Genomic DNA, 27,030 nt, shown 5'->3' on the forward strand with positions numbered 1-27,030 from the left:
GCACAGCCCCGGCGGCACACTGCTGCTGAAGCTGAGCCCCAGTGTAGATGGCAGCAGCGCAGTAGAGGATGCTCCGTTTGGAGGGATATTGATTTCCTCTGCGATCTGTGTGTATTTTTGGGAGGCCTGTGTGCCGGGATGGCCTCTGCCCCGTGACTCACTGATGGAGACTACTGCTTGAGCGTCGGCCTGAGGCTCTGCAGGGCCTCCAAGGAATCACCCCCCCCCCCCCCCCATCTGTGGGAAGGGGCAGAGGGTAGAGGGCACCAGCATGCTTAAGCAAATCTGCCGCTGTTGTTCTCCCTCCTCGTTGCATGCTCTCACCTTAGAAGCAGCAGCAGCGCAGCTCAAGTCAGGGAGGGGGGGAGGGGATGGTGTGAATATGTAAAACAAAGAAAATGTGAATTCCCATGTACTTATTTGTTATTGGTTCTCCGTTTTCCCTCAAACCACAATCAGTCCATTTTGTTCTTGGAAATGTATTGCCTGTGTGAAGCGGTGAGTGTAGTATGTCCTCATAGATGGTCAGGGCATTTTTACAGAGCACAGCTGCGATCCAGCTTCCTTGTTATTGTGTGATTGACTGTCCTTCCAATAGCAAGTGAACATATGATTAGCGGAGCTGCTCACTGTTCTCATGCAGCTGTCACTTCACATCTCGCTGCTTTAAATTCTCCTTCACTGTTCTTAGCATTTACTTTTCACTTGACTCGGATAACTTAGCATTCTGCCCTCCTCGAAGATCTAGTAGTAACAGTCGCTTTGAATCTGCAATGTAAATGACATTGGAAACTTTATTAATTGTGCGCAAACTTCTGTCGATGAGACTTGGTGCCGGGGCTGGAGGCCTCAAGATGAGATGTTCGTTTACTTCCATTTAACCCCCTCCCCCCTCCCCTCCTTCCATCCCCTGTCGGTTCTGGCAACCAGAAGGAGAATGCAGGAAAATATAAACTGTTATTGTTAAAATGTTTGTTTGCAAAGAACTTTCATCTTGTAAGGCAACCCACCCTCCACAGGATTTGAAATCAGTTGGGCTTTGCTTTCATGTCCGTCCCCTGACAGTTCCCTCCTTTTGTATCGCAAACTCAATGAATATTCAGGGTTTTTTCCTCAGGGCTTGTGTACAATAAAAGAGTCAACGTCACAAAAGTTTCTTTGCAAGCCCCCCCTTTTTTTCTTGAGTGCTCTTTTTAAAATATACACAATTGTTGATGTTTGTTCAGGGGCATTACTTTGCAGATAATGAGCGAGGGATGTAGATGCTATTTTGTTCTGACTTTAATTTTGATGTAACTCAATTTGACAATGAATAACAATTTGTAATGTTTCTTCCCTTCATATGAAGATGCTTATGTTAACCATTGTTCTTTTCATCACAGGTCAACCAGATCCAGAAGACTGTTATCGACCCTCTGAAAAAGTAAGTGTCTATCTTGATTTCTCTTATGTCTTGAATTTTTAAGAATTGTTGCAGATAAGTTTAACATTTGTTTGGAGTAGAAGAGTGATAGCTTTCCACGTGGGGCAATACAGTTAATTTGAATGCATGATAAAATCACAGAACAGTACTGTAAAGGCAATTTAATTCAGTTTTTGTGGCTTCCTGATGTGGTAAATCCGTATGACACACTGGGCAGATTAAGTCCAGTGCCTTGTAACATTTTTATTATTTGACCCAGCTGTGCTCTTCACACTGGTAGAACTGGGCCACAGGAAGGTCGGAAATGTAGTAATACAGATTATAAAAAAAAGAATTAGGGAGTGATGGTGCTGCTGTGGTGGTAGTGTGTCTGGAAGAAAGTTTATTTGGTTCTCATTCCTAATACTCGCCCCCTTTTGAGCAGGCGGTGAGTGCTATTCCATTCCTTAACCCCCACTTTTTCAAACATGTACGCACACACACACACACACACACACACACATACATACTGTAAACACGCACATGCAAAGCAGAGGTACAGAAGGGAGTGGTTGAACTATCCCACCCTTCTTCCGGAGCGCTTGTTAAGGTCTTGTTTCCTCCCCTTGTCTCCTCCCAGGAGATTATAAATATGCTGTAAAAGAAAGCATGTGCATGTGTCTCTATTGCAAGGTTATGTTGAACCCCAGAAGCTTTTTAGTTCTTTTTGTTTTTTAAATCACCATTGCGAAGAGAAACCTCTATAACACATGAATAAGTGAGGTTAATGGTTGTATGTGTGTAAAACCCCTTCTTCCTCGTGTGCTCTGGTGGCGGAGCAATGACAGGATGGAATGGTTCTAATTTCCCCTTCCTGGTGGGCGGCAGGCGGACGTGTGGGCAGGCTCACAATATGGCAAAGGGCCCAGCTTCCTGGGCCCAGAGCTGTGGATTGGTTGAGGAAGAGAGCTGTCTCAGGACAGTGTTCACTCTCATACACAAATAACCCAGATTTTGGAGGGGGTGCTGTCTGACAAATACGGTATTTTAGACCATAATGTTAGGCACATAATTCTGAAATAGAGCAGAGGAAGTAATTTCATAAATGAGTTTTGAAGCCAAGCTAAACTGGCCTCTTTTATTAACTTTTCCCCCTCTTAAAAACACTAGTTATTAGTTTATCAATTTGTCCTCTTTAGAAAACTGAGATACAAAAGCTACTATACTTCAAAGCTTCCATTAAGATTCCATTAGTCCATCACTAATGAATATTTTTCATTGTTTACTTAGTCTCAAAATATTCTATTGGTGATCTTGTGTCATTAGAAGGTGAATTAGAGAAGAATTGGAAAAGAGAACGTTAATGGAAGTGTGTGTGTGTGTGTGTGTGTGTGTGTGTGTGTGTGTGTGTGTGTGTGTGTGTGTGTGTGTGTGTGTGTGTGTGTGTGTGTGTGTGTGTGTGTGTGTGTGTGTGTGTGTGTGTGTGTGTGTGTGTGTGTGTGTGTGTGTGTGTGTGTGTGTGTGTGTGTGTGTGTGTGTGTGTGTGTGTGTGTGTGTGTGTGTGTGTGTGTGCGCGCGCTGCTGTTTAAAATTTTGGCATCCTTAATAGTTGCGTGTGGTAAAATGTCAGTAAATAAAAGAGAAAAAGAGAAAAGAGCCCCCTCCCTTTCCCCCCCCTCAAGCCCAGACGTTAATATCGTCCACTCAGCAGGGTCACTGAATGACATCACTGTGTTTATGTGAGAGGAGGGGGGAGTGCGTGGGCATTGAGGCATTTGTGTTATCTAGGCCTCCTAACCTAGCCCTTTCCTCTCCGTTGCTCTTTTGAATGCGACAGAAGTCAAGCCTGTTTTGAGACCTCTGCCCTCGGTTGTGCTATGACTGGATAAGCCACATTCACCTCTCTGTCTCAGACTCATTGATAAAAATTGAACTAACTGTTACAGCCTCGACAGTGATGCTGGTGTGTGTGTCATCATGTCATGTCATGTGGGCCTAGAGACACCTACATTGGATACGGAAAGTATTCAGACCCACTTACATTTTTCACTCTTTGTTAATTTGCAGCCATTTGCTACAATCATTTAAGTGTTTTTTTCCCTCATTGATGTACACACAGCACCCCATGTTGACAGAAAATCACAAAATCAGTGAAATTTTTGCTAATTTTTTCAAGAACAAAAACTAAAAAATGACATGGCCATAAGTATTCAGACCCCGCAAACTTATATATTTAACTCAGGTGCTGTCTGTTTCTTCTGATCATCCTTGAGATGGTTCTGCACCTTTATTGAAGTCCAGCTGTGTTCAGTGTTTCCCCTACTATTAAAATAGGGGGGCGCTGCGCCCCCCCCCAACAGCCCCCCCCGCCCCCCTTGAACGTTAAGTAAATTTTATGTACGGTAATTGTATTTTCTGAATAGCGTCAAATCCCAACAGGAGTCATTTAAGGATCCCATTCCTATGGTAGAGCTCTATACCTTGTCCTTTCATTAAACAAACTAAGAAATAGTATTTATTATTAATATTTATCTTATTTGCACGACAGCATGTAAATTCTGTCTCTTCATGGTCGCGTGTTTCCAATTCTCAAAAATCAGTGTTGGAGATTCAGGTATTCAAAGATTGTTTGTTAAATTGTTTGGGAAAGTGCTCCACTCCTGACAGTAAAAACGAAACTGAAACTTATCAGAGATCCTTTATTATTTAGTTTGAGAAGAGGATTCACTCCTACAAAATACAACTTAAACCCAAATAAACAAACTGAAATTATTTCTTTAGTTTGTTGTGCTTGAAACCAATATAGTGAGTTTTTTTTATTTAACTTTGGACTGTTTCTGTCGGAGAACATTATTTGGACCTTTTGGACACTTATTCAAAAGACATTGTCTGATGCCGAGTGTTCATTGTACAATTCACTGATTTAAACTGAGTTTGCATTGTGGCTCTGATTATTGGTCGTATAATTGTGATCCTACTGTCTGGTGATTTGTAATGCCATTAACACTGATTCATTTATCCATGTGGGGATTGACCTTTCAATATGAACCTAACCATTAAATTGTCTGATTAAACACTGACTGGAATGCTAAAAAAAGAACATTCAGGCAATCTGCTACAGTGCGTTGGAAATGCATGAAACCCCCCCCACCCCCCACCCCAGCCCAGCCCCCATACGGGTGTTTAATTATATTGATTTGACTTGATTAGGAAAGGCACACACCTGTCAAGCAAATGAGAATTATGAGGTCAATGGAACTGCCCGAAGAACTCAGAGACAGAATTATGGCAAGGCACAGATCAGGCCACAGTTACAAAATATACAAAGGTAAAGGGCCATTGTCCAACCCCTTTACACACCTGATTTGGTGTCGCAGCTGGAGTGATCCCATCGGAACGTGGTCTCTCGTGTTTTTGTAATCAAAGTTCAGTTTTGTACCCAGGATGTTTCCTATGAGATTATTATGCATTTTCCCCGTCTTATCATGGTGTATCAAGTATCCAGGCTGCGTTGTCTGAGTTTCGATCAACAAAGCACACCAAGACAAGTTGCAGCAAATCAAACTCTCCCTCTGCTGAGACAAAGGAGGTTCTGCTGGCATGTACGTCATACACTCACACGTTCCCATGGCCCACTGCTCTTGAACCATTTATACTACAGGTGGTAGTTATTTTTCATTCACAGCAGGCATATTTCAACAAAAATGGCCATGTGATGTAACCTTGTCTGACACTTCTCAGTCTTCATCTGGGGCAGTGACACTTTGGAGGTTGTAATTTGCAACAATTCTCCTTCCATTTTAGTGGTTTGCAGTGTGTTTTTTGCAGTAGTGAGTTATGTGATAGTCAAAAGGGACAGCCAGCCTCCTAAACTGAGGGTGTCTAGACCAGACTTGGGCTTGGCCATCGGGTCAGATGGGCCTGTCTGTGGATTGGCAGCTGCTCATAAACTCTCTCTGGTCCAGATGCTTTCTCAAACCAGCCTGTTCACCACACCCTGACCTACTGTCACATGGACAGTGGTGTGCCATTGGCCCCCGTACAGCCCTCAACCAGCAAAAATTCTTATCCAGACCAGACTGACCGCATATGTGGACCTAGTTGGCTGACCGGTGGTTGTCTAGTCAAGATCAGAACATTGAGGGAAATGTCCAGTAGCTATCATTACAAACTATGTACAGTGACCTTCAACCATGGCCACTGCTGCATATTCTTGTGTGAGAGCGTTTGACACAGCTGATTCCCTGGGCACAGAGAGCCCTGAGTGTAACAGTGAGACATCAGCATGAAAACAACAGGAATGGGTTAACAAGTGATTTGCTTTTTGTCTAGCTATTCCACCTCCTTCAGTTCCAGGAGAGCAGTGGCCCTTAAGTCTCTCAGTGCTCAAACATAGTAGTTGTTGGCAGTGATGTCCCACTTTAGAGCAAAAACACCACGGCATCATGATGTGTCATGAGGAAATTGCACCATGCTGTCAGGTGAAGTGCGCTGGTGAGAATGCGATCAGCCTTTGTGTCTGTTTGCTGCTGCGTTGTCATCCGCCAATAGTGTTGGAGAGCAGTCATGCCTAGAGGGCAGTTACATAATCCCTTGGCACTTCAAGTATGTGTACACTGGAGCAGATAGTAGACTTGAGGATCAGCATCCACCCCTGCTGCAAACTGGGCCAAAGTGGTATTTTATAAATAGCGGTAGAGCGTGGGCCGTGGGGCTGGGCTGAGCTGAGCTCTGTGATGTCACCCAAGCGCTACAAGACCACTCCTTGGTTAACTTCCTGTAGGAAACAATCCCTGCTTGTCTGAGACTGAGCTTCAGTTCGCGTCACTTTCTACGCGCGCCCCCCCCCCCATGCCCTCTGGTAAGGTGCACAGGCAGACACAATCTAGAATTTCACAATCAATCCACAGGTTCTCAGTGGTTCCCTCATCTGCTGCACAGAGCAGGGCAAGGGTTGGCATGGAGAGGAACGCAAATCATGAAGCCCACACATTTTGTGGCTAATACCGCTATGGGCAGAGGCGCACATAATAAACTATTGTAGTAGTGTGCCTACACAGTTGATGAAATGCTTTAAATGAGTCATTCAAAAAAGATATTTCTCACTCTTCATTACGTTTGTTTTTATTACTGACTCACATGTAGCAGACACCTTTGTGAATAGTCTTGTGGCTAAAAACATTTTCACTGGTTTGTTTTATTAATGTCTGTCTTGTTGAGTTTGCTTTGCTGTTAATTTGTTAATGACTGCTGGGACTTAAATAACAGCTCCTGCTGCTGTGATATTTCCCCTTCACATTCACACACACATTTGTTGTATGTCCTTTGTCTCTGTCTAAACCGGTCTAAACAAATAATGCTGGGCTCTAAATAAAAATATAATGTCTGTTGATGGTGCATACATTAGAAGAGGTGTAAATCGTGTTGTTTAGATGTTAGACATCACCCAGGTATGGTAACTTTATCTTTTCTATTTTTTACTAAATAATATTGGGTTGAATATTTACTATAAACAGTATTCCTGCTTCCCATTAAAAGCAGCCATAGAACCAGTGCAACAAGTCCCAGGATGAAGCTCAGACTCCTGTTGCTAAGTTACAGATGAGTGTTTTCCTATTTTTAGTGCTGAAGACTAGGATTTTCATCGCAAGAATATATTTTCATTTGAAATATGATAATTGTCACAAAATGAATTGTTTCATGCCATTTTGAACTACAGTAATTAGATAATAGATTAGAGGAAGCTTAATGCAGAGCTGTCCTCTGGGGTTTGTGAGTACCTCTACAATAAGATGTTGAGGAGAGGCATTTTATTAATTCATAATGACTTTTATTAAGATAGGATGCCATGCAGAATGAATGTCTACAAATTCCATAGAGCAAGAAAAGCATTTTTAGTGGTTTCTTCAGTTTCTCACAGAAAATGTTGCGATATTTTTTTTTTTTTTCCATTTGAGTACTCTGGTGTGTGTGAGGGTATTTTTGGCCTGCATGCATGCACGCTTGGGTGTCTGTTTGTGTGTTTTGTTTAATGCCCTGTTGGTTGTGTCAGAGTTGTCTAAGATTGTCTGTGTGCTGGTTTGTCGCAGGTACAGTGGCGTCTTCCCCAGCCTCAACATGGCAGTGAAGCGCCGGGAACAGGCACTGCAGGACTACAAACGGTTGCAATCCAAAGTGGAGAAGTATGAAGAGAAAGAAAAAACAGGGCCCATTATGGTCAAACTCCATCAGGTACTACGACTTTAAAGCTTGCATCAGTGCACGTGTTGATCCACTCCAATGCTCCCTCTCTCTGCAGAGGGGCAGAGTTCACTTGCTCTTACATGTTGCGCATATTGTGAATAGTGCAATAAGTGGAAAAAGACACAAATGCTGACTGGATATGAACAAAAATAGTTGAGCACATGCATATTGTACATGTGCGCTCCTTCACCCACGCAAGCTACCAGGCTCTCAAGTAGTGCCTTTTCAAAAAGGCACTGCTGCGCATCTACAGGCACGTAATTGAGAATTGTAGACACACACATACACACCATGAGGCCACTACAGAAGCGCACACATTCACAGATAGCGCTGCAGTGTTGCCTATGCTGTTGCCTCTAACACATCCTCACATTGCGAGCCACCCACACACATTGAGAAAGGCACTGTCAGGGGAACAAAGCCTTGAAGAGGCCCCTACATCCCTGCCCTTTGAATCCCTGTGCACTTAAAGAAATGATCCTGACAAAACACTCATACGCCATTTAAACGGGCATGTGTTTAGAAAAACTAGGTATTGTGAAGAGACCATACCGTAATGCAGCAGATTAACAATATGTTGTTATTTTAATATAACAACTCCCCCCTTCCCCATAATAAAAATTCTCACCCTCTCACACATATTCATTGTGCATTCCATAACTCTATGCCTACGGTAGACTACCCACTAATACATTCACACACAGATCAGTGGTGCTGGAGTCCACTCACAGCCAAGTCTGCCCACATAACCCACTCCTCCTCACTGTGGTCGTGATTGCAGCCTTTTTTTTTTCTTCTTTTTTTTTGCACTGCTTCTCCGTGGGAATTAGGCAAATATCTTTCTAAACAATAAGAAAACTTGAAAGACCGAAATACTTAACAGTAACTTGTTTCTATTTGCAGGTATTTGTTTTTCTCAAAATCTGCTGCTTTTTGCACCAGTTAATGTTGAAGAATGTGTAAAATGATGTGCACATTACATGGTGAAATGAAAAGTTAGACGTGATAGTGACCGATGGTGACCTGTTCTTTTTTGTTTCCTCTCTCCTCTCCACACCCACAGGCCAGAGAGGAGCTCCGACCGGTCAGGGACGACTTCGAGGTCAAGAACAAGCAGCTGCTGGATGAGATGCCCAAGTTCTACCACAGCCGCATCGACTACTTCCAACCTAGCTTTGAGGCTCTCATCAGGGCGCAGGTTAGTGACCCCCCCACCACACACACACTGTTATTCCCCTATGAGCATTGGTTAATCAGTGGATAAAGTATCTGATGGAAGGGGTAGTATAATACTGGCAGTCTGTCTCCCTCCACCCTCTCCTAATATGATTAACCCCCAGTGACGGCCCACACTACTGTGTTTAGTCCAGGAAGGCCTCATCTGTCTGTCTCCGCTGCTGCCCTGCAACTCATCCTCTAACCTGAAGCTTCTCTTAAAGCAGCTGGGCGTCTCAAGTTAGCGCCACCATGTCCCCCTCCCCCACCACAGACCTGTCCTGGACATGTCATTTCCTCTTCGGGACAGTCACTGGCACACTCCTAATTAGTAAACCAGATTATCCAAGATCTAATGACAATTATGGAGTTCTATGATGTGCTTTGAACTTAAAATTAGCAAACTGAGCAATCAAACTACAGTATAACCACCATTACATATTTACACAAATCTGAGCTCAGGTCTTTTACCGTTTTAACTGTCTTTGCATGGTGGAAGAGCACTTATTAGTCACACTTATGCTATTTTATTCTATCGACGTGATCTTTATTCATGTAGCTCACGCACATGAATGAGCATTTACACATGTTTACACACACACAGCCACACGTGGGTGGCCAGTGGACCTCATCCCCAGCCTTGCTGCATGTGCTTGGTTTCATCCTCCACTCCCTTCTCTCGCAGCCGCTGTTGCTGCTCAGCTCCCAGTGGCAGCAGGAAAAGGCACAAAGGCTGCCTTTGTTGTGAGCCTTCAGCTTCACTATCACAATTCCTGTCCAGCAACTGTCAGTGGGACACTTGGCCTGACCTGTCCACCTGTACAGATGTTGATGAATTGAGACATTGTCTTGACTTTTTTTTTTTTTCCTCACATTTTTGCATTCTCTGCTGCATGTGTTCATTAAAAAACATCTTTCTTTGTCCATTTTCTTTGTTTGCTGAAACAGTGGTCTCACAGTGTTTAAGGACTTACTGGATTAGAATGGAACATAAATAATTCATTATTTCTGTAGGCTAAGAGGTCAAAGTGTAACCTCTCTGTATAAATATTACGCAGTTGGGACTATGGTATGTTAAAATGTCCAGACAGAAGTCATGTAATTTAAAGCTCTGCTCCTTTTTGTATCGTAGGTGGTCATAGGGTGCGTTTACTCCTTGTGGTGAATGGACTAATTATAATAGTAGAGCGTCTGTGCTACATAGGGCACTCAGACACTGATCTGGTGTACATTATCATCACTGTTCAAATGGACATTTCCGCTGGCCCTTTCAACAAGCCATTTTGAAAAAAACAAAAATATCCGCTTTACCCCCTCAAACAGCAGTAACCCAATACTTATGCCCACTCTTGGGGTTTAGGTGGCAAATATTGTATAAACATACAAAGGTCTTTCAGTCGGAACACTTAAAAGGCTTGTACAAGGTGGTTTAGAAACTTGACTTTTTTTGTCTTGACAGTGTAAAATCTGCTCATGACAGAGTGAGACAAATGTTATTTCTATATAAGATGCATGACTCTTAGTTTATTTCCAGCTTGAACTAGCCCTTATTCTGTCAGTGAATCAGTCAGTATTTCTCCCACTGGTTTCTTGGTTAGTCTTGCTGTTTTCGGCCTACAATAGGACACACGTGCAATTTCAGAGAAGCCAACGATGCCCCCCCTTAAGAGCATGGTATCATATGCATTGCTGCATCAATACATATTGAGATGTGTGGGTTTCAAGGGGGTTGTATTTCCCAGTACTTTCATTCTATGCCTACTCTTGAGGAGTCTTGTAATGTGATTAAAGTCTATTAATCATCAAAGCAACTCTCTAGGGAGCCTGACTCATGAACTAAGGGGAAGAAGCAGGGGTGGGAAGTGTCAAGAAAGCTTTCAGTGAACACTCTCTATCTCTTGTTCAGATTGGGAGAGAAAAGCAGGGTCACTACCCACTGAAGTGCTGGGTTTTTGGGGCTTTGTCGGAGTTGTTTGATATCTGTGGGCTCCCTCTTCTCCTCTTGAATCACTTCTCATTAGCGAGGTTGGGGAGGTATGAGTCCAGCAGCTTCAGACGAGTGTAAGTAATAGCAAGGTTAGATTGCGCGAGCGGAGCAGAGTTTGGATATTAATTTGTTGGGAATTTTCACTGAGAGGCATCTGAGAAAGGTGATTGGATTGACCCTGTTGAGTCTTTATTAGAGGACAGAGACGAGTACTTTTTCTGCCATAACACCAAATCTCTCCCCCCCAGGTTGTCTATTTCACCGAAATGTACAAGATCTTCAGCGATTTAACAGACCAGATCGACCAGGCAGGGCTGACTGATGAGCAGAGGCAGAGGGAGACCGAGGCCAAGCTCAGTGAGTTGCGTGCTCTGTCCATTGTCGCCGACGACTGAGGGAAGAAAGCCGAAAACCGGGAAGGGCTCCTTTCATGCCGCTCTGAATGGATTGCACTCTTTTCAGGCTCCTTTGCAGAGTTCAAACGGACAGCAGTGGCCTTAACCTGATTATCAGATTGTTTCCTTGAGGCATCATCGCCCCTCATTCCTTTTGCAGAGACTCAAAGCAGCTGAAATGCCACATTAACAAAGCCATCAGCCAAGTGCAACATTATAAGCCAATATGTTGGGGGGGTTTCTTACTAAAGCAATCAAACAGTTCTTGTCAAAACTAATTAACAGGGTTACACTTCTTGGTTTCATTGATGTCTTTAAGCATTTGTTTCTAAAGCAGGAAAAGAGCAAGGAAATGTCTTTAGTTATCTCTTCAGCGATGTTACCAACAATCTGTGAAACATAGTTTTTATTCCCCAAGTTTGAAATGACAAAACACTACAGACTGAATGTTACGTATTGTACTGTAGGTTACCGGCAAGAAAATGTATATTTGTATTTTCCAGCCTTTGCTGGTTATCTCTAAGTTTAGCTGTGTGCCATGTTGTGTGGAGGCTTCTCATTGGGGTTTACAGGATGATATTGGTGACATCACCTGTGCATAATGTGCATACATTGTCCTGACTTTGGATGTAACATGAAAACTAACTTGGGTGAAGTGAGATTGTGCCTGTGCAGCAGTGTTGAAAGGTTGAGCACTCCGCGGAGAGAACGAGTCTCTGCTGAGGTCTCAACGCTGTCCAAAACAAAGGCTGGTGCTCCCTCTAGTGGAAAATACTCACGCACACCATTTCCTTTTATTCACACCATCCATCCTTTGTTGTATTGTTGGTGGTTCAGTTTGTTAGCAAAGAACCTCACACATTGTTGGTTTGCTAGAGAAATACCTTTCTCTGTACCCTCTATACCAGGGTTGGAAGCCAACCTTTTTGGGGGCTTTCCTTGATTTTGGACCAAATCATACTGTCATTGCACTCCTTTGTTTCCACCTTATTTCAGGTCTGGCCTCAGTATGATAAACACGCTCTGGTTAATGGTGCTACATGGTAATGTACACACTGATTGTTCCCATGTCCTCTTAAGTGGATTTTTTTTTTTTTTTTTTTTAAAGGTATCCCACCAAGAAGTTAATTATTTATTCTTTGACATGTTTTGAAATGATAAGTGCTTAGTTGATTGCCTGTCTGTGTGTTCTGTTTCAGTTACATGTATGTTTTAATGAAGGTTTTTCTAAATAATGAAAGTTTTAAGTGGTAGATTTTTTTTAACACAACTAAGTGAATACTTTAACACTAGAGTGGTTTTTCATTTAGGTTTTTAAATCGTATTAAAACCGCAATCTTTTAAATGACAATGTTTTCAGCCATCATGTCAATGTATAGTCAATCTTGAAATAAACAAATTGTGAGAATAACAAACAATGTCTACAATCTTACTGTTTAAGTTTTAATATCCACTTCATATTTGTCAGGGTGAGTGTCAGAGTTGTGGCATTTAAATCACACAGAGTCATCAGTTACTAATCTTTATTTCTGTTCAGTTTTACTTTACTGGAAGTAGTCAGTAGTGTCCTGTCAGCAAATCTCAATATAAGCAGTATATACAGTTCAGCATTTTTGTTTTTACAAATCAGCTGGTTGAAACCCTCATTATTAGTTTTAATGGTTTAACTTCAAGTAAATGACATGCTTAAATGGTTTATGAACCGATTAGAAAAATACACAAGCAAGGCACTGCTGGACTTATAGAATTTAAAATTTCCATGCTCCGCTTCCCCCCTCCTATCAGACAGCAGTAACCCTTGGGTGGTGTGTGTGAATTACTGAGTGGTATCCTTCAAATGGCTGTCTTGCTGTACATGCTTGATATTTGTTCCTGAAAGGTTCTGCGGATGTCAACGCGTCTACTTTTCAGTGTGGGAGTGAGAAGGCCGTTGGCGATGCTGAACGCCTCTGGATGCAAGTGAAGATCCTTCACCTGAAAGGGGGAGAGAGAGGTCAAATCACAATAAAAGTCAGCATTGGGAGGTTAGTGGCTCACAATTTTAACTAAGACTAAGAAACCAGAAAGTCCTCACTTGTTCAAAGGACTTCAGCCCTGCTTCCTTCCCAACAGCTTTCATGCCCTCTAAAACAGCGTTCTTTAAATCCTGTTGGAAGACCAATAACTCCTTCAGTTTTCTTTTTTTGAATGCATGCCATAATGTAAAATGGTTATGTTATGTAATTGGGGTTTAGATGACATACAGGATTCTGGCATAGCTCTTCATAGGATCCCACAAATCCTCTCTCTTTAGCCCAGTCGACAAACACCTCAGGGTCAGGTACGACTATACCTATGAGATAAGACTGGTGACATGAAGTACAAGAGAAGATCAAAAATGTAACCTGTACCACAGCAACGGTTTCAAATCTACTGAATCAACTGAATATGAATCGCATTGCACCTGTAAGCTATCTCCATGCACGAACACCTGTAGCACGGGAACACAACGCATGTAGACATTTTCTATCTTCTCTGGAGCGATGTACTCTCCCTGGGACAACTTGAAGATGTGCTTCTTCCTGTCAATGATGCGTAGCGTCCCATTCTGGCAGAGGAAAAGACAGTTGTTCACATAAAGTGTAATTCCGGCACAAATCATCCCATGGTGTTTTTCGGCTCTTACATACATCAAATAAGCCATCGAGACAGTTTTTTTCGTGTGACAACTACTAACAGAGAAATCCGGGAGAGTCGATGACAGCCGGACGTGGCTAACATTGATTAGCTCAGGGCAGTACGGTGAAGGCATTAAAACAGGATTTTTTAACCACCAATACTGCTCAAAATAATACAAAACCTGCAGCAGCACGATAAGTATCCCTACACAAAACGAAGGACCAATGGTCTGGTACCGGGGCTAGTAGGTAAGACTTTCAAAAACACTCTTAATAAACTCTGGGTTTGCTAACTACGTTGTTGGTTCTTCGTTTTATGTGTCAGGACTCTTATCATGCCACTGCAGAGGTTTGATGTTATTTTAAACAGTATTAGCGGTTAAAAAAGCCGTTTTAATGCCCTCACTGTAATGTTCCAAGTAGACTAGAAGATGAGAGACTGTTAATTGTATTTAATCTTACTGGAAGCCACTGGCCCACGTCCCCACTGTGCAGCCAGCCATCGCTGTCCAAGGCTTCAGCCGTCCTTTCTGGGTCCTTCAGGTAACCTTTGAACACACTGGGGCCACTTATACAGATCTAGCAGGACAAAGCCATAAGAAGTGTCAGCCTTTCTGGTGGTATGAAAAGAATGATGGCATCTTAGGAGTATCTCACCTCTCCATCTCCGTTCTTAGCATAGTAGTTCATGTCGGGGATGTCTACCAGCTTCACCTTGGCACAGGGCAAGGGAGCACCTACATGACCTGACAAAGACACATCCACATACCTGCTGAGGACAAGATTATCCATCACGGGCACAAAAGCACAAGCAATTTAGAAAGAAATAAGTGTCTTACCCGCGCTCCAGTCTCCGGGCATGGAGAAAGTGCAGCCAGCTGTGCACTCTGTCTGGCCGTAACCCTCAAAGATCAAACAGCCCAGGGTGGCTCTGAGGAAGGACAGCACAGTGGGGGAGATGGGGGCTGAAGCAGTCAGGGCGAACCGCAGATTACCTCCTAAACTGGCCTGAAACACAAATGATGCAGTATTTATGGAAAACATTTCAAATGCAATCACATTGTGGGTACAAGCTAAATTCCATTTTAACAGCATTTTTTAACCTAGACCATATTTTCCCATCTGTATTGACTGTACCGAGCCAAACTCTTTCAGTGTGTGTATTTCTCAAATACACTCCCACAGGACCAATATGCTCTGGGTGATTTTGGCATTGATTGCTGGAATAGTTCTCTTGTAAAGTTTGGATACAAATGTGTCGACTTTTTGCAGGGCTGCTGGTCTACATGTACCACTGTGTTAAGTGTTGTAGAATTTAAACGGTGACAACTGTAGAGTCCTGGATTAACAGAAAATATGTAATTTAATGCTGAAAACAAAACTGTAGTGACAAAAAAAAGATTTTTTTCTTGTTTGAGGGTTGATTTCTAAAGAGGGGCCACTGATAAGGGAACTGTTGAAAAACATGGGAAAATATGATCCATGTGGAAATAAAATGGAGCTTCCAGCAACTGACCTGAATCCTGTTGAACACCAGCTTGTCCCACAGACTGTTGTTACGTACAACCCCGCTGCTGAGCTCTGCCTGTTTTCTCCTCACAGCATAGTGAAGCAAAGCCCGTCGCAACGGAGAGGTCACAGAACCCAGGATCTTTATAGAAATCGATTACAAAGCCAGAAACAAGGGGGAAAAAACACATAACCAACCAAGACTTATGGCAGTGGAGCACCCGAGGGTTGTGTTCTGAGCCCCCTGCTGTACATCCCCATCACAGGGCTGGGCGATAATTCAGCATGATCATTTATCATCTTTCAGTGGAATCGTATCGTGATGAAATAATTTAGAGATATCGTGATACATGGTTAAGTCATCTAAATGTAAAATAACAAGCATTAACATTAACATAAAACTTCTCAGAAAATGTGAAATACCTGAAGAATTACAATATGAAAATTGCTGTTATGGTTTTAGTAAAAATTAGATTGTTAAAACAATATTGAAATATCTGTTGTATATATTTTTTAATATAGTTTCTATGATGTCTTAAAACTAGCGGCCGAACTGCATTACGGCAATATGGACTTCATTGGCGACACTTCACGTTCGGAACCCTGCATGTTAGGTTAGTTTTGCACTAATGTTCTTAATAAAGTGATACTTGGTCATTAAACTTTTTCAAGTATTTCATTTACACAGGAGTTAACAAAAATAGGCCTTATTTGGTTATTTATTTGTACGGCTAGACTATTTATTTATTGAATGAGCAGAAAACATGCTATAACGTGATGTATACGTATCCTTATCAAGATATGAAATGACCTACATAGTGATACAAAATTTTGTTTAAGTTTGATGACATCACAGCTGTGTTGGACCTGATCACAAATAACAATGAAAATGCCTACCTGAGAGAAGTAGAGAGATTAAACAATGGGTGTTGGGATTACATTTCACACAAGCTGTATTTTATATGATTTCATGTGATTAATTTATCGATCGATAAGTAACAACATCTGAATCTATGAACTGACCTTGTCATAGATCCGATTGAGTAAACGAGGCACAACAGGAAAGAAGGTAGGTTTGAGAGTTTTAATGTCATCCATGAGAAGGGAAATGTCGCCTTGGTAGAATCCTACTCTGGCCCCATGGCAGAACATCGAGACCTGTGACAGATATAGACATAATCCAGGGTTTACACACAAATACACACTAGGCTACAAATACGAAAAAAAAGTGTGAGAAAAGGATCAGCTACCTGAATCATCCTCTCAAACATGTGGGCAAGCGGCAGGTAAGAAATCGACACATCCTCTTGTCGAATCACAAACGAACCCTGGGAGAGAACAAGAAATAAAGTGAGCAAGGCACAGGGGAGAGATTAAGTTCAGGCAGCAGGCAACCGCTGAAGCCTCGCAGGCAATCAAACACGCTGTATGGCTTTTTCAACAGCAGTTAGATAGAAAAATCTTTATATGGGGGCAATTAGTTAAAGTACCTCACAGCGACAGGGGCAATCAAACAGCCAATTAATCATGCCATTAGACACAGCAGGTAGAGGGACAGTTTTGAGATACAGAGACACGCAGATGGGAAGTGATGGTAGCTGTGAGGCTGTTCTCAATTAGACAAGGAGGTGGAAGAGTAGACAGACCTCCAGGATCTTAATGACAGAGGAAGTGTTGGAGGCGATGTTGCCGTGGGTGATCATGGCTCCCTTGGGCTTTCCTGGATAAATAAACAAGACATTACTGCAGTGCCCTGCGCAGCAAAATGAAACTACAGCGGTGCCATAAAGAGGGGTTGTTAGTGGGCACTGAAGGACACTTCTCTGATGATGTGAGCGTGAAGGATAATTACACTGAGACATATGAAATCAGACGGTACCTGTGGTTCCACTGGTGAAGCAAACCACGGCCAGATCCTGAGGCTGGGGCGGCTACAGCAGGCAGCAATAAAATATGAGAAGAATATGACAACAGGCTTCCTCCACTCTTAACTCAAGTCCTGTTTACAAGTGTTAATGATATCTTATGGGACAGGAGCAACGGTTAAACTGTCATCCGAGCATTTAGAGGGGGACAAGCCATTTACTGGAACCAGTTTGATGCGGTGATGTAGCAGCTGAGAGACGATAAACTCACCATGGGATCTTTGAGGTTCTGCCTTCCCAGATCCTAACATGTGGACAAAGAGAAGTTTGTCATATCAATTTACATATCACCACCGATGACTAAATTAAAGGGGATACATTTAAAGGAGTCTGCATTGTAGGGATATAGTAGGCGATTTGTTAAATTTACACGGGGGATAGACCTGGATCGTTTCTTTAGCCCGCGACTAGTGAACCGCCCCATTAACAATTATTTTTTAATACCCTCTAAGATGTAACTGACAGAGGGGCGGGGCTTCTGCTGCAATTACAAATCCGAATGCGACTGGACTTCAGCACCACAGACAGTGCAATGGATTTAGGGGTGGTATGCTTAAAGTCAAGGCACCTTCCGCATGTGTACATTAACAACAAAAACATTCCGCATGTGTACATTAACAACAAAAACATTCAGCATGTGTACAAGCCCAGAGGCTACTGATATTTCAGAGCCATGGTCAGGGCCATAGATTCTAACTTGCACAATCATCAGTCAGATAAAAGATCAATGAGTCAGGCAGACCACCCTCCCCCTCCTTCTGCTCACCATGAGCTGCTCCAGTCTCAAAACCTCCACCTCGCAGTTCTTCGCCCTCTCCATGAACTCATCGCTGAATTCGTTAAAGAGAACCAGGCAGGAGAGCTTCGGAGTAACGCCTTTCTCCTTGTTCTCTAGCAAAGCTGCTGCCTTCTCTTCCCGGTCGCAGATCACCAGAGAGATCTCCGCTAAGAATGCCACCGACATAAATAGTCATTTAAATCAAAAGTACAGTGTGTTAACTTCTGACACTGTGAATGAACAGTTCACCCCAAAGAGAGAAATCAGTAGTTGTGTCAAAGAGTCTGCAGTCTTTTTATAGATAATACAGACAGTAAAATAAACACTTTGGGTTCAAACGTCAAACTAGTAAAAAGTCAACATGTACTTTTACTCAAGAAGGATTTTCTACTCTTCTACACTTTTATGGCTTTGATTTTACAATAAAAACATATAAGTTTATAAAATACAATAAAAGTTTAAGTGGTTCACAGCCTTTTTGACCTAACAAAAAAACACCAATTATGAGATGAGATGTTTTTATTACACATATCCCCGTATTTCTGCGGGACTGGTAATACTACATTTAGCTCATAACACTAATAACACTTCTTCCACTGCTGCTTAGAAATAATGTATACCTAATTACAGCTGATACTGACAAAAAGCTCATCAACAATAATTTTTCTATTATTTCCATGTGCTGGTTTTTCTCACCCAGGTTGAGTATGTGGACCATGGCCTCCAGCCCCAGCGTATCATACAGAGGCACCACTGCCATGGAGTACGTGTAGCAGGCCAGCTCTGAGATGATCCACTGTCACCAGCAGAGGGAGACAAAGCAGCACAGTTGAACTCATTCCCAGCCTTCAAACACTGCTGCTGCTGTTGAGCTATACATCTGATCATTGGGGAGTTACGTGTGGTAATGTAGATCATAATGCATTTCATATTTGCATTATGACAAAACCAAAGTCAAAGGAAATACAGAACTCGTGTGTAGATAGGTCTGATGAGAGATTATGGGCTCTGATGGAGCAGAAAATGATCTTTCAGTCTACACAGGAATGACAAAAATGGCCTTGCCTAACGGATGTATTAAAAAATGAGTTTGGGAGCAGCCAATATTAGCCGCATTGGAGACCCATATTAACCACCAGCACTCTGCTCTCAATATGAATCAAGGCAAAACACACTTTCAGGAAACAGACAAATACAAATCTTATTTTCAGTATTCAAAGCAAACCCCTGTAGAGATGTGTATTAGAATATATTGAAAAACAAATTGTTGTTGGGCTATCATATTTCAAGGATCAGCAATCTTGGTTAGAGGCAAGAACCATGTCCTACAAGTAATCTAAGCAATTCTTAGACTCACAGGCAACCAACCAGTAAGGGAACAAACAAACAAATGTCACACTACAAAAACAGCGATGAGCCCGGTCATACCTCTGGTCTATTTTGTGCAAATATCCCGACAAATTGCTGCGGGTTTGGCTGGCAGCCTTTGGCCAACAGCCCAGAGCCCAGCACCTGCGCACGCTCAGCCACCTGAAGAATTGGAGACGCTCAGTCAAAAACCAGCGAGGACTAACGTGTTACACAAAAGGTGCCGTGATGATTGGAGGATCGAAATACTAAAACACGTCAGACCTCAGCGTAGGAGATCCACTGGTAGGGCTGCCCCGGCTCTCTGAAGCCCAGACACGGGCCGTTTCCTGGAGGACAAGACAGGTGAGTCACGTCAGTTCATAATATTTTATAGTGATATGTTGCTTTTTTTCTTTCAAGATTTTAAATGACTTGCGTTGAGAATACAATAAAATGATTTGTCATGTTTCAGTGGAATTACATTGTGATGAATAACTGTAGCTGTTACACCACAGCTGACTAAAAGACAGACAGACAGACAGACAGACAGACAGACAGACAGATAGACAGATAGACAGATAGATAGATAGATAGATAGTGAACATTTAATCACACTTTACAGACATTTCAGTGTCATTAACATAAATTTGACTGTTTCACAGGAGTTTTATGTTGATGATCGATAAATTACTTTTGGTTGACCAAATGTGAATCAAGCGACTTCTTTGTTATGGCTACAATCACATTTATCTGTGTTGTGAGTGTGTCCCTTGTCACCACCTGCGATCCTCAGGCCTCTCTGGAACATATCAAAGACTGTCCTGGTGTCATCGTAGTAAAACTCCAGCAGCGAGTCATCTTTAAGAAGAGCCGATCGCCTGCAGCTGGGATCTCCCTACAACAAACACCACAATACACTCCTACCATGATGATATACGCTATTTACACAAATTATGATGCCGACAGTTACCATGATCCACTCACATTCACAGCGACAGACTGGGCTTGTAGATCACACGGAGGACGCATGGGTCGAGGACGGGTCACCAGCCAGTACGCAGTGAGAGAGGCGAGGGCTCCTAAACCCAGCAGAGAGGAGGAGGACAGGGAGATGGAGGGCAGAGACGGCAGAAGACTCCAGAAGTCGTCCGATTCAGATCCTTTGATTCCGGCGCTGGAGTGAAGTGACCGTAACCACTCCTGGAAATGCATAGCTGAGAGAGGAGGACAGAAACAGGGAAACAGAAAATGATGCATTTACATCACAAACGTTTAATTTTGCTGCAGTTAGAGAAATACAGCAACTTCAGTGTGAGGCAGCACAGAAAACATGTTGCAGATTCAATCAGGCTGACAGATCCGCTGTGTCCTTTAAAGACATCATTAAACATGCAATTTTCCTGCTTAAGTATAAAAAGTGTTCTAATGTGTGTTTTGTTTGTGTTTACTTATTTTCCTTGACATTTTATCTCCTAATTGATGCAAGTTACGCTTTTCTTTCATCCCTTTTGCTATTCATTCTTTAACAGTATCAGTATTGATGTGGCAGATACTTATATCGAGGACGGCAACTAATAAATACATCCGTTAACAATACATCTACTGATTAGAGAAAGGCCAATCAATGAGACAGACTATATCAGACGATATTATTGCAGGTACATCATCATCATAATCATCGGTTCATATGTTCACCATTAAGTTACAAAAATTGCAGTACAGAAATGTAAATTTGGTTTGGTCAGTATATTCATTCATTCATTCATTCATTCATTCATTCATTCATTCATCTTCAACCGCTTGTCCCTGTCGGGGTCGCGGGGGGCTGGAGCCGATCCCAGCTGACATCGGGCGTGAGGCGGGGTACACCCTGGACAGGACGCCAGTCTATCACAGGGCACATAGAGACGTACAGAGACAGACAAACCACTCACACCAATTTTAGAGTCATCAATTAACCTAACACATGCATGTCTTATATCTTAGTCACAATAAAATAAAATAAAAAGTAAGGGATAAGTATCAAGTTTGTCAGGTGTTGATGCTGCAGTTCAACAGGAGGAATACAATGAAGGAAATAGAGATTTCATTTCGATACAAGTAATTCAATTGTAAATGCATCCTTCTCACAATTTTCTACAGAATGAAATACATTTGTTGCTGTATGACAAAATATTCATATTCCCACTCGATCAGTCCTGGAGAATAAACAATACTTGTGATTGTTGTGATTTAGCATTGCACAACAGTTGGACTCATGAAAAACAGAACCAGAGACATCATCGTTTCTTTGTCAAAACCTGGTGCCCACATTACCCACAATGCAACTCAATCACAGACAGTTTGGTCAAGCCCCAAGCACATAGAAGGCGCAGGCTACAGATGTCTGGTAATCTCATTTCTTTCACCCTGGGATTTATGTCCTCTTCAAACTTACATAGTCAACTGACCCTAACTCAAGTGACATTACTTGGTTCAATATCAGATTTTGTGCAGCTCCATCTAGTGGCACAAACGTTTTTATTCATTTACCAATAAAGTCCCCCCCCCCCCCCCCCAGACCTTTAAACATCTCACACACTATCCACCACAGTAAATTCTGTTAAAAAAACTACCACCTGGCTTAAACACAAAATGCAACAAAACCTAAATCATTCCCCTCTGGAAACGGTCTGAAGAGTCTGGTTAAAAGGCTGAACCACACTGCGCCACAGGCTTGGCACCACTCAGACAGAGAAGAGGAGAAGAAAAAGCCTGAACTGTATACTCGGGAGGTGGTGGCGGTGCTGGGCGGGGGGAGTGGAGAAGCACAAGGAAGTAATAACGATTGGCTTAACAGAAACAGGCGGCGAGGTTACTCTCAGTCATGTTGTGCCACTCTTTCATTCATCAGGGAGGAGAGAGAGCGACTCGGGGTGCATCCATTAGCAAGAGGCTGGTGATGGGGAGATAGGGGGAGGGGGAGGACCGGCTAAGTCCACCCCCATGATCCACTGCCAGAGACTTTATTGTTCATATCAAAACTGAATGGAAGGAGAGGAAAGGCAACTTGAGAAGAGCGTTGAAACAAACTCTGACAGTGTTCCCCCAACACAAACTGAAAAACGGCACTAAAACTGCTCATTTCAACCCCTCTAACAAACCACTTCATCTTCCACTAGGCAAGGAATTCACCTCACTGAATAAATCTCTGCTTTCCCACATCTACTCCCCTGCCCGAACACCCCTCAACCTCTCACCCACTTTCCCCCCCAGTACCCAATAGGAGTGGGGGTAAGAGTGATATCATACCCCTCGCTCCTCTTTAACCAGGCCGCTTCTACGCTGCTTCCCTTTCCTGCACGGGCAAACTGATGCCACACTCGTCCTCAGAGGATTCATATCTACTTTAAGCATCTTTTTTTTCTGGTCAGGTTGCTACTGCACACCTGCTGGATCAACAAAGCAGCTGGTGATCCCCTTGAGTCCTTTCAGTAGATAAATAAATGTGACACAAAAAGGGCTTTTTGAAATGTGACACATCAAAAAAAAAAAAATGACACTCCGTTGCAAAGAGAGCTTCCTCTAACCACCGCTATCCGTCTCCCTCACTCCCATTCATAAGGGCTATTGTCAAGGCCCAGACAGGGACCATTGTGCTCCCAGCTTTTACTCACTGGAAGACACGAGACAAAAGGAACGGCACACACATGAAAATATACTGAAGGAAAACGAATGTACCTTCACAGTCTGTGCCAGTCCCCGTTTTAGGAGGAAAATCTGAACATTTTGGTGTTCACACCTGAATTTACACTCAGATGGCTGATTGCATACCGCAATGTGAACAATATTAGCAGGTTGACAGCAGGACGAGAGACATGTAACAGGTTGCCCGAGGCAGTCTGCATGTCGGTGCACAGACAAGCAGAGACAGAGCTGAGAGATATTTAGAGCTGCAGTACAGTGTGGTAGCATAAGAAAACAGAAACCAGTAACAGGTTTTAAGCGAAGTCTGGCATGAAAACAATGACTATAACTGCCTCAAACTGTCAAATGTTGTTTGTATGTCACTTGTTTTTTTGGGGAGGTAGAATTCAATAGGCCTCACATATAGTTGACTATACTAGTGAAAAAACGTGGCAAATATTGGATGATTGACGGGTTTAAAATTTTGCTTTAATGGTATTAATAGAAAAAATAACAACCTTGTCTTGGGTCAAAACAGGGCTTAAATGTAGAATTTGAGTTGGTGTAGAGTAGTTGTAGGGAGATATTTAGTTTATAAATGGAAAAGATTGTTTCATCAAACGCCCTTGGTACATTAAAGGTCCAATATTAAAAAGTGATATTTCTATGTCTTTTTGGATTATAAAGAAGGCTGAGGTGCTTTATGAATACTGTGAAAGCGTCGAAACGCTCAATCCACAGAAAAATGCACACAGCCTGTATTCAGAAACTGTGCCTCATATAGGTAGAAAGTACCAATACAGTGCCGTTACAGTCATTCCCTGTCAGCAATGGTGGTGCAGAGAGCGCAGTTACGGAAGACCTGGAAACACTGACCAATCAGAGCAGACTGAGCTTTTTGGCGAGGGGGGCTTAAAGAGACAGGCGTTAAAAGGGAGTGTTTCAGGTTTATTCAGAGAGACAGTATGAAGTATTAAATTTAAAAGTGTATATTTGAATATTAAAGTATGTAAACATGTCTGGTAAGGACCCAAAATAAGTATGAACCTGAAAATGAGCATGGGACCTTAAAGAAATAGAATGACAGATGTCAGGAATGTGAGTTGGCAACATCAGCATCTGGTAAAGCCTACTTGTATTAAAAAAAAGGAGCCGGTGCAGGGACTTAAAAAGAGGAAAACTCTGGCAGCCAGACTCTGATCAATCTTTAAATTACTTTAGAAACTTTTTTGGTCAAGCCTGAGGGCATAGCAGTTCAGGCTGCTTTTAAGACATGTAAGCATGTTCACCACAGAAAAAGACTGACCTTGATGTTAATTTAAGTGTAAAGTGTTTTTCACTTATTTTCTGTTCAATTCAACTTAAAATATCGATTTAGTCTACTCGCAGAGCCAGAATTAAGTACCCTCAAAAAGAAATCCTGCATGGAATATTTCTCTGAAATACAGCTAAGTGAGAAGAAGCTCTGCACAGCGGCCTAAAGAGCTTCTGTGGTGATGAGAGCAACGCTGGGAAATGCTTCCCCCTGACCCAGAAAACTACAGGAGGTGACATGAGGAGGGGGGAGGTTTTTATGGGGGGGCAGCAATGAACTCTGCACACTTTCCATGTGCCATGAGAAGTGAATGGTCCGATCGAGGGGAAATGAGGAGAGAGAGAGGGAGGGGGGCACGTGAGGCTGGCCTGGGCAGTGGGGGAGACCAGCAACAGAGAAAGAAAGAATCGCACGAGTGTTTTCCGGCTGTGATTCCCAAATGAAGCGTGAAGAACACAGACACACACTTGGTCACAATGAAGTGTTTCTTGTCAAAAGGGGAGGGAGGTGAAGAAAAAAAATGAGAAATACCACGCACCCTGCACGTAGAAAACACCTTCACTTTCCACAAGACGCTCATAATGGTCTCGGATTTACCTCAGACCAGTTCAGATTCTCACAGACAATGCAACATTTGTGTTTTTTTTCACCCCTCCAGCCTGAAGTTATGTGTAACTAAACAGCGTCAGGTTCAAATATCACTACGCAGGGGTAATCTTCCACATTTAAGGTTTGCTGGCACCACAACCCAGAGCTCACTTTTGAATCAGTAAGTGTTTGTGTGCACCAGGGCATATCGTGCAGCCCTGCCACAACCTAGACACACAAACCTCAGCTGTCCTACTATGTACAGTAGGCTACTCTGAGCTGTCAAACACTCAGGGTAGAGGGCAGAGAGCTGCATAATATGTGGACAACTTCAAACATATTGCATGTTTCACAATGTGTAGATTAGACATGCAGGTGATACAATACTCGGGAAAAATGAAGACAAACTTTTCCTTATCCAAATCAAGGGTCTAAGGAGATTGGAAAGCCCCATGTTGTGATTTTTGATGGTGAGCTGTATAACTGAAGTTCACTTGACATGTACAGGATTGTAAATTGACACAGGAATGTCAGAAAAGCTACAGTTGAGGCCTGAAACTCTTCCCAACCATAATCATCCCCACCTTGGATCAGGGACAAAATACCACAGTACTGTGCCATTTAAGGTGACAGTTACACACAAGTGCACCCCAGGCCTTTTAAAGAATTTGGAAGCACACTGCAAAAAAAAAAAATGAGAAATGAAAAAAAACATACTCCTCTGCACCTTATTATATGTAATTGTACAAAGAGACTACAACAGCAGGTAAAATGCACTATTGAAAAGTGAAATCTTCAGTTGAGCAAAAGGTACAGCGCACCAGAACATTTGATATAAAGGCGGCGGCATCATTAAGATCCTCAGATGGGGGTTTGAATGCAGCACTAATAAGAACCGCGTCTGTATCTCATCACTGGATTACTTACAGGAAATGATTTAAAAACTTTATGCAACAGTTTGTCAACAGGTTGATTCATCGAACAACAAACTCTCAGCTCGGTAGCCCCCGGTACACCCACAGCAAAGAGCTGCAGACAAAGCTTTCTTCTTTTTTTAGATCAGAAACTGAGCCTTGACAGTTCAGACGTGTTTCTATATCGAGCTGAAACGACGTGAAACAAACCGAGCAAACAAAGAAAAGGGCAAGTGACACGTACCTCGGTAAAACTCAGCCCTCCGTTTTCTCCTCAGATTGCGCTCCAAAGTTTCTTCAGCTGCAGAGCCATCGAGATCTGCTCACGCGTCAAGCTCCAGACGATACACTTTTAGTTCCTTCAAAATAAAAGCTCGTCTGATGGGAGCCATAGGTGGAAGCGTGCGCATATACTGTATAAGCGGGGAAAGTTCCCCCAGACATATAATTAGAGACTTATTATGTTATTTGTATTCCACTGCTGCTTGGCATGTCATATTTATAGCAAAAAGAGGAAAATCTATGAAGTAAAAATGATGAAATAACAAAGCTAACTCATTAGATAACAATAATGATTAAACATTGGATTACAAGCAATCAAAATTATGTGACATTGTCTTTCCACTGGTAGTTACTTTTTCATTTTTCATTTAATATTAGATATAAAAGCAAACCTGTCAATGAAACATCCTTTATTGAAGTCACACGTTGCATCAAATCTTGTCACATACATTACAATAACCCTAACTTCACTGCATATTTTCTAATTTCTAATCTAATTGCGTCAGTATGCCAGTGGTCTTTCTATTCTCACCTCCTCAACAGCTTTACTTTTTTTTTTTGGGAAAGAATTACCTTATTTTGAAGTTTAAATCACACAACTTCCTGTATTCATCTTTCTGCCTTTCAGTGGTTTGGCGTTTTTCTGCAGACTCTGACGTCACTTCTTAATTATAGTCAGGCATTTTTTCCCCCCCAAAAAGTGAAACTCACAGTGAGATTTCAGAATTAAGGAGAAAGAGAAGACAGTGTGCTATAGTGCGTTTATTGAGTTACATTCAGCAGCAGTGACATCACTGAACTCCT

At 42.4% G+C, this 27,030-nt stretch overlaps 2 protein-coding genes across 2 annotated transcripts in view; one reads left to right on the top strand and one right to left on the bottom strand.

The window, feature by feature from the left end:
- Positions 1–12,618, top strand: part of bin3 (bridging integrator 3) — a 29,877-nt gene extending 17,259 nt beyond the window's left edge. Inside the window, exons 6-9 of the mRNA XM_083912270.1 lie at positions 1,383–1,423; positions 7,492–7,633; positions 8,709–8,843; positions 11,096–12,618. Of these exons, the coding sequence (XP_083768396.1) occupies positions 1,383–1,423; positions 7,492–7,633; positions 8,709–8,843; positions 11,096–11,242 (465 nt within the window). The 3' untranslated portion in view covers positions 11,243–12,618. The remainder of the gene's footprint in view (positions 1–1,382; positions 1,424–7,491; positions 7,634–8,708; positions 8,844–11,095) is intronic.
- A 133-nt stretch (positions 12,619–12,751) lies between these two features.
- Positions 12,752–26,256, bottom strand: acsl2 (acyl-CoA synthetase long chain family member 2). Its single transcript, XM_083911668.1, has 20 exons — positions 26,189–26,256; positions 20,446–20,675; positions 20,242–20,356; positions 19,744–19,808; positions 19,540–19,641; positions 18,808–18,907; positions 18,100–18,278; positions 17,545–17,577; positions 17,288–17,339; positions 17,055–17,128; positions 16,659–16,736; positions 16,432–16,566; positions 15,416–15,550; positions 14,739–14,907; positions 14,557–14,645; positions 14,362–14,478; positions 13,686–13,829; positions 13,486–13,587; positions 13,317–13,388; positions 12,752–13,216 (listed from the first exon to the last, which is right to left on the bottom strand). The coding sequence occupies exons 2-20, from the start codon at positions 20,671–20,673 to the stop codon at positions 13,076–13,078; spliced, it is 2,130 nt and encodes a 709-aa protein (XP_083767794.1). The 5' UTR covers positions 20,674–20,675; positions 26,189–26,256; the 3' UTR covers positions 12,752–13,075.
- Positions 26,257–27,030: the final 774 nt, after the last annotated feature.

The sequence above is a fragment of the Echiichthys vipera genome, assembly GCF_963691815.1.
Source record: "Echiichthys vipera genome assembly, chromosome: 4".
Taxonomy (NCBI): Eukaryota; Metazoa; Chordata; class Actinopteri; order Perciformes; family Trachinidae; genus Echiichthys; species Echiichthys vipera.

Bases quoted from the DNA above. Each gene is read 5' to 3' on its own strand.
- acsl2 (XM_083911668.1), bottom strand. From the start codon at position 20,673: ATGCATTTCCAGGAGTGGTTACGGTCACTTCACTCCAGCGCCGGAATC. The intron at 17,340-17,544 runs GTGAGTTTATCG...TGCCTGCTGTAG, and splicing joins AGAACCTCAAAGATCCCATG to CCGCCCCAGCCTCAGGATCT. The intron at 13,830-14,361 runs GTAAGATTAAAT...TTCCTCTGCCAG, and splicing joins ACGTGGGCCAGTGGCTTCCA to AATGGGACGCTACGCATCAT.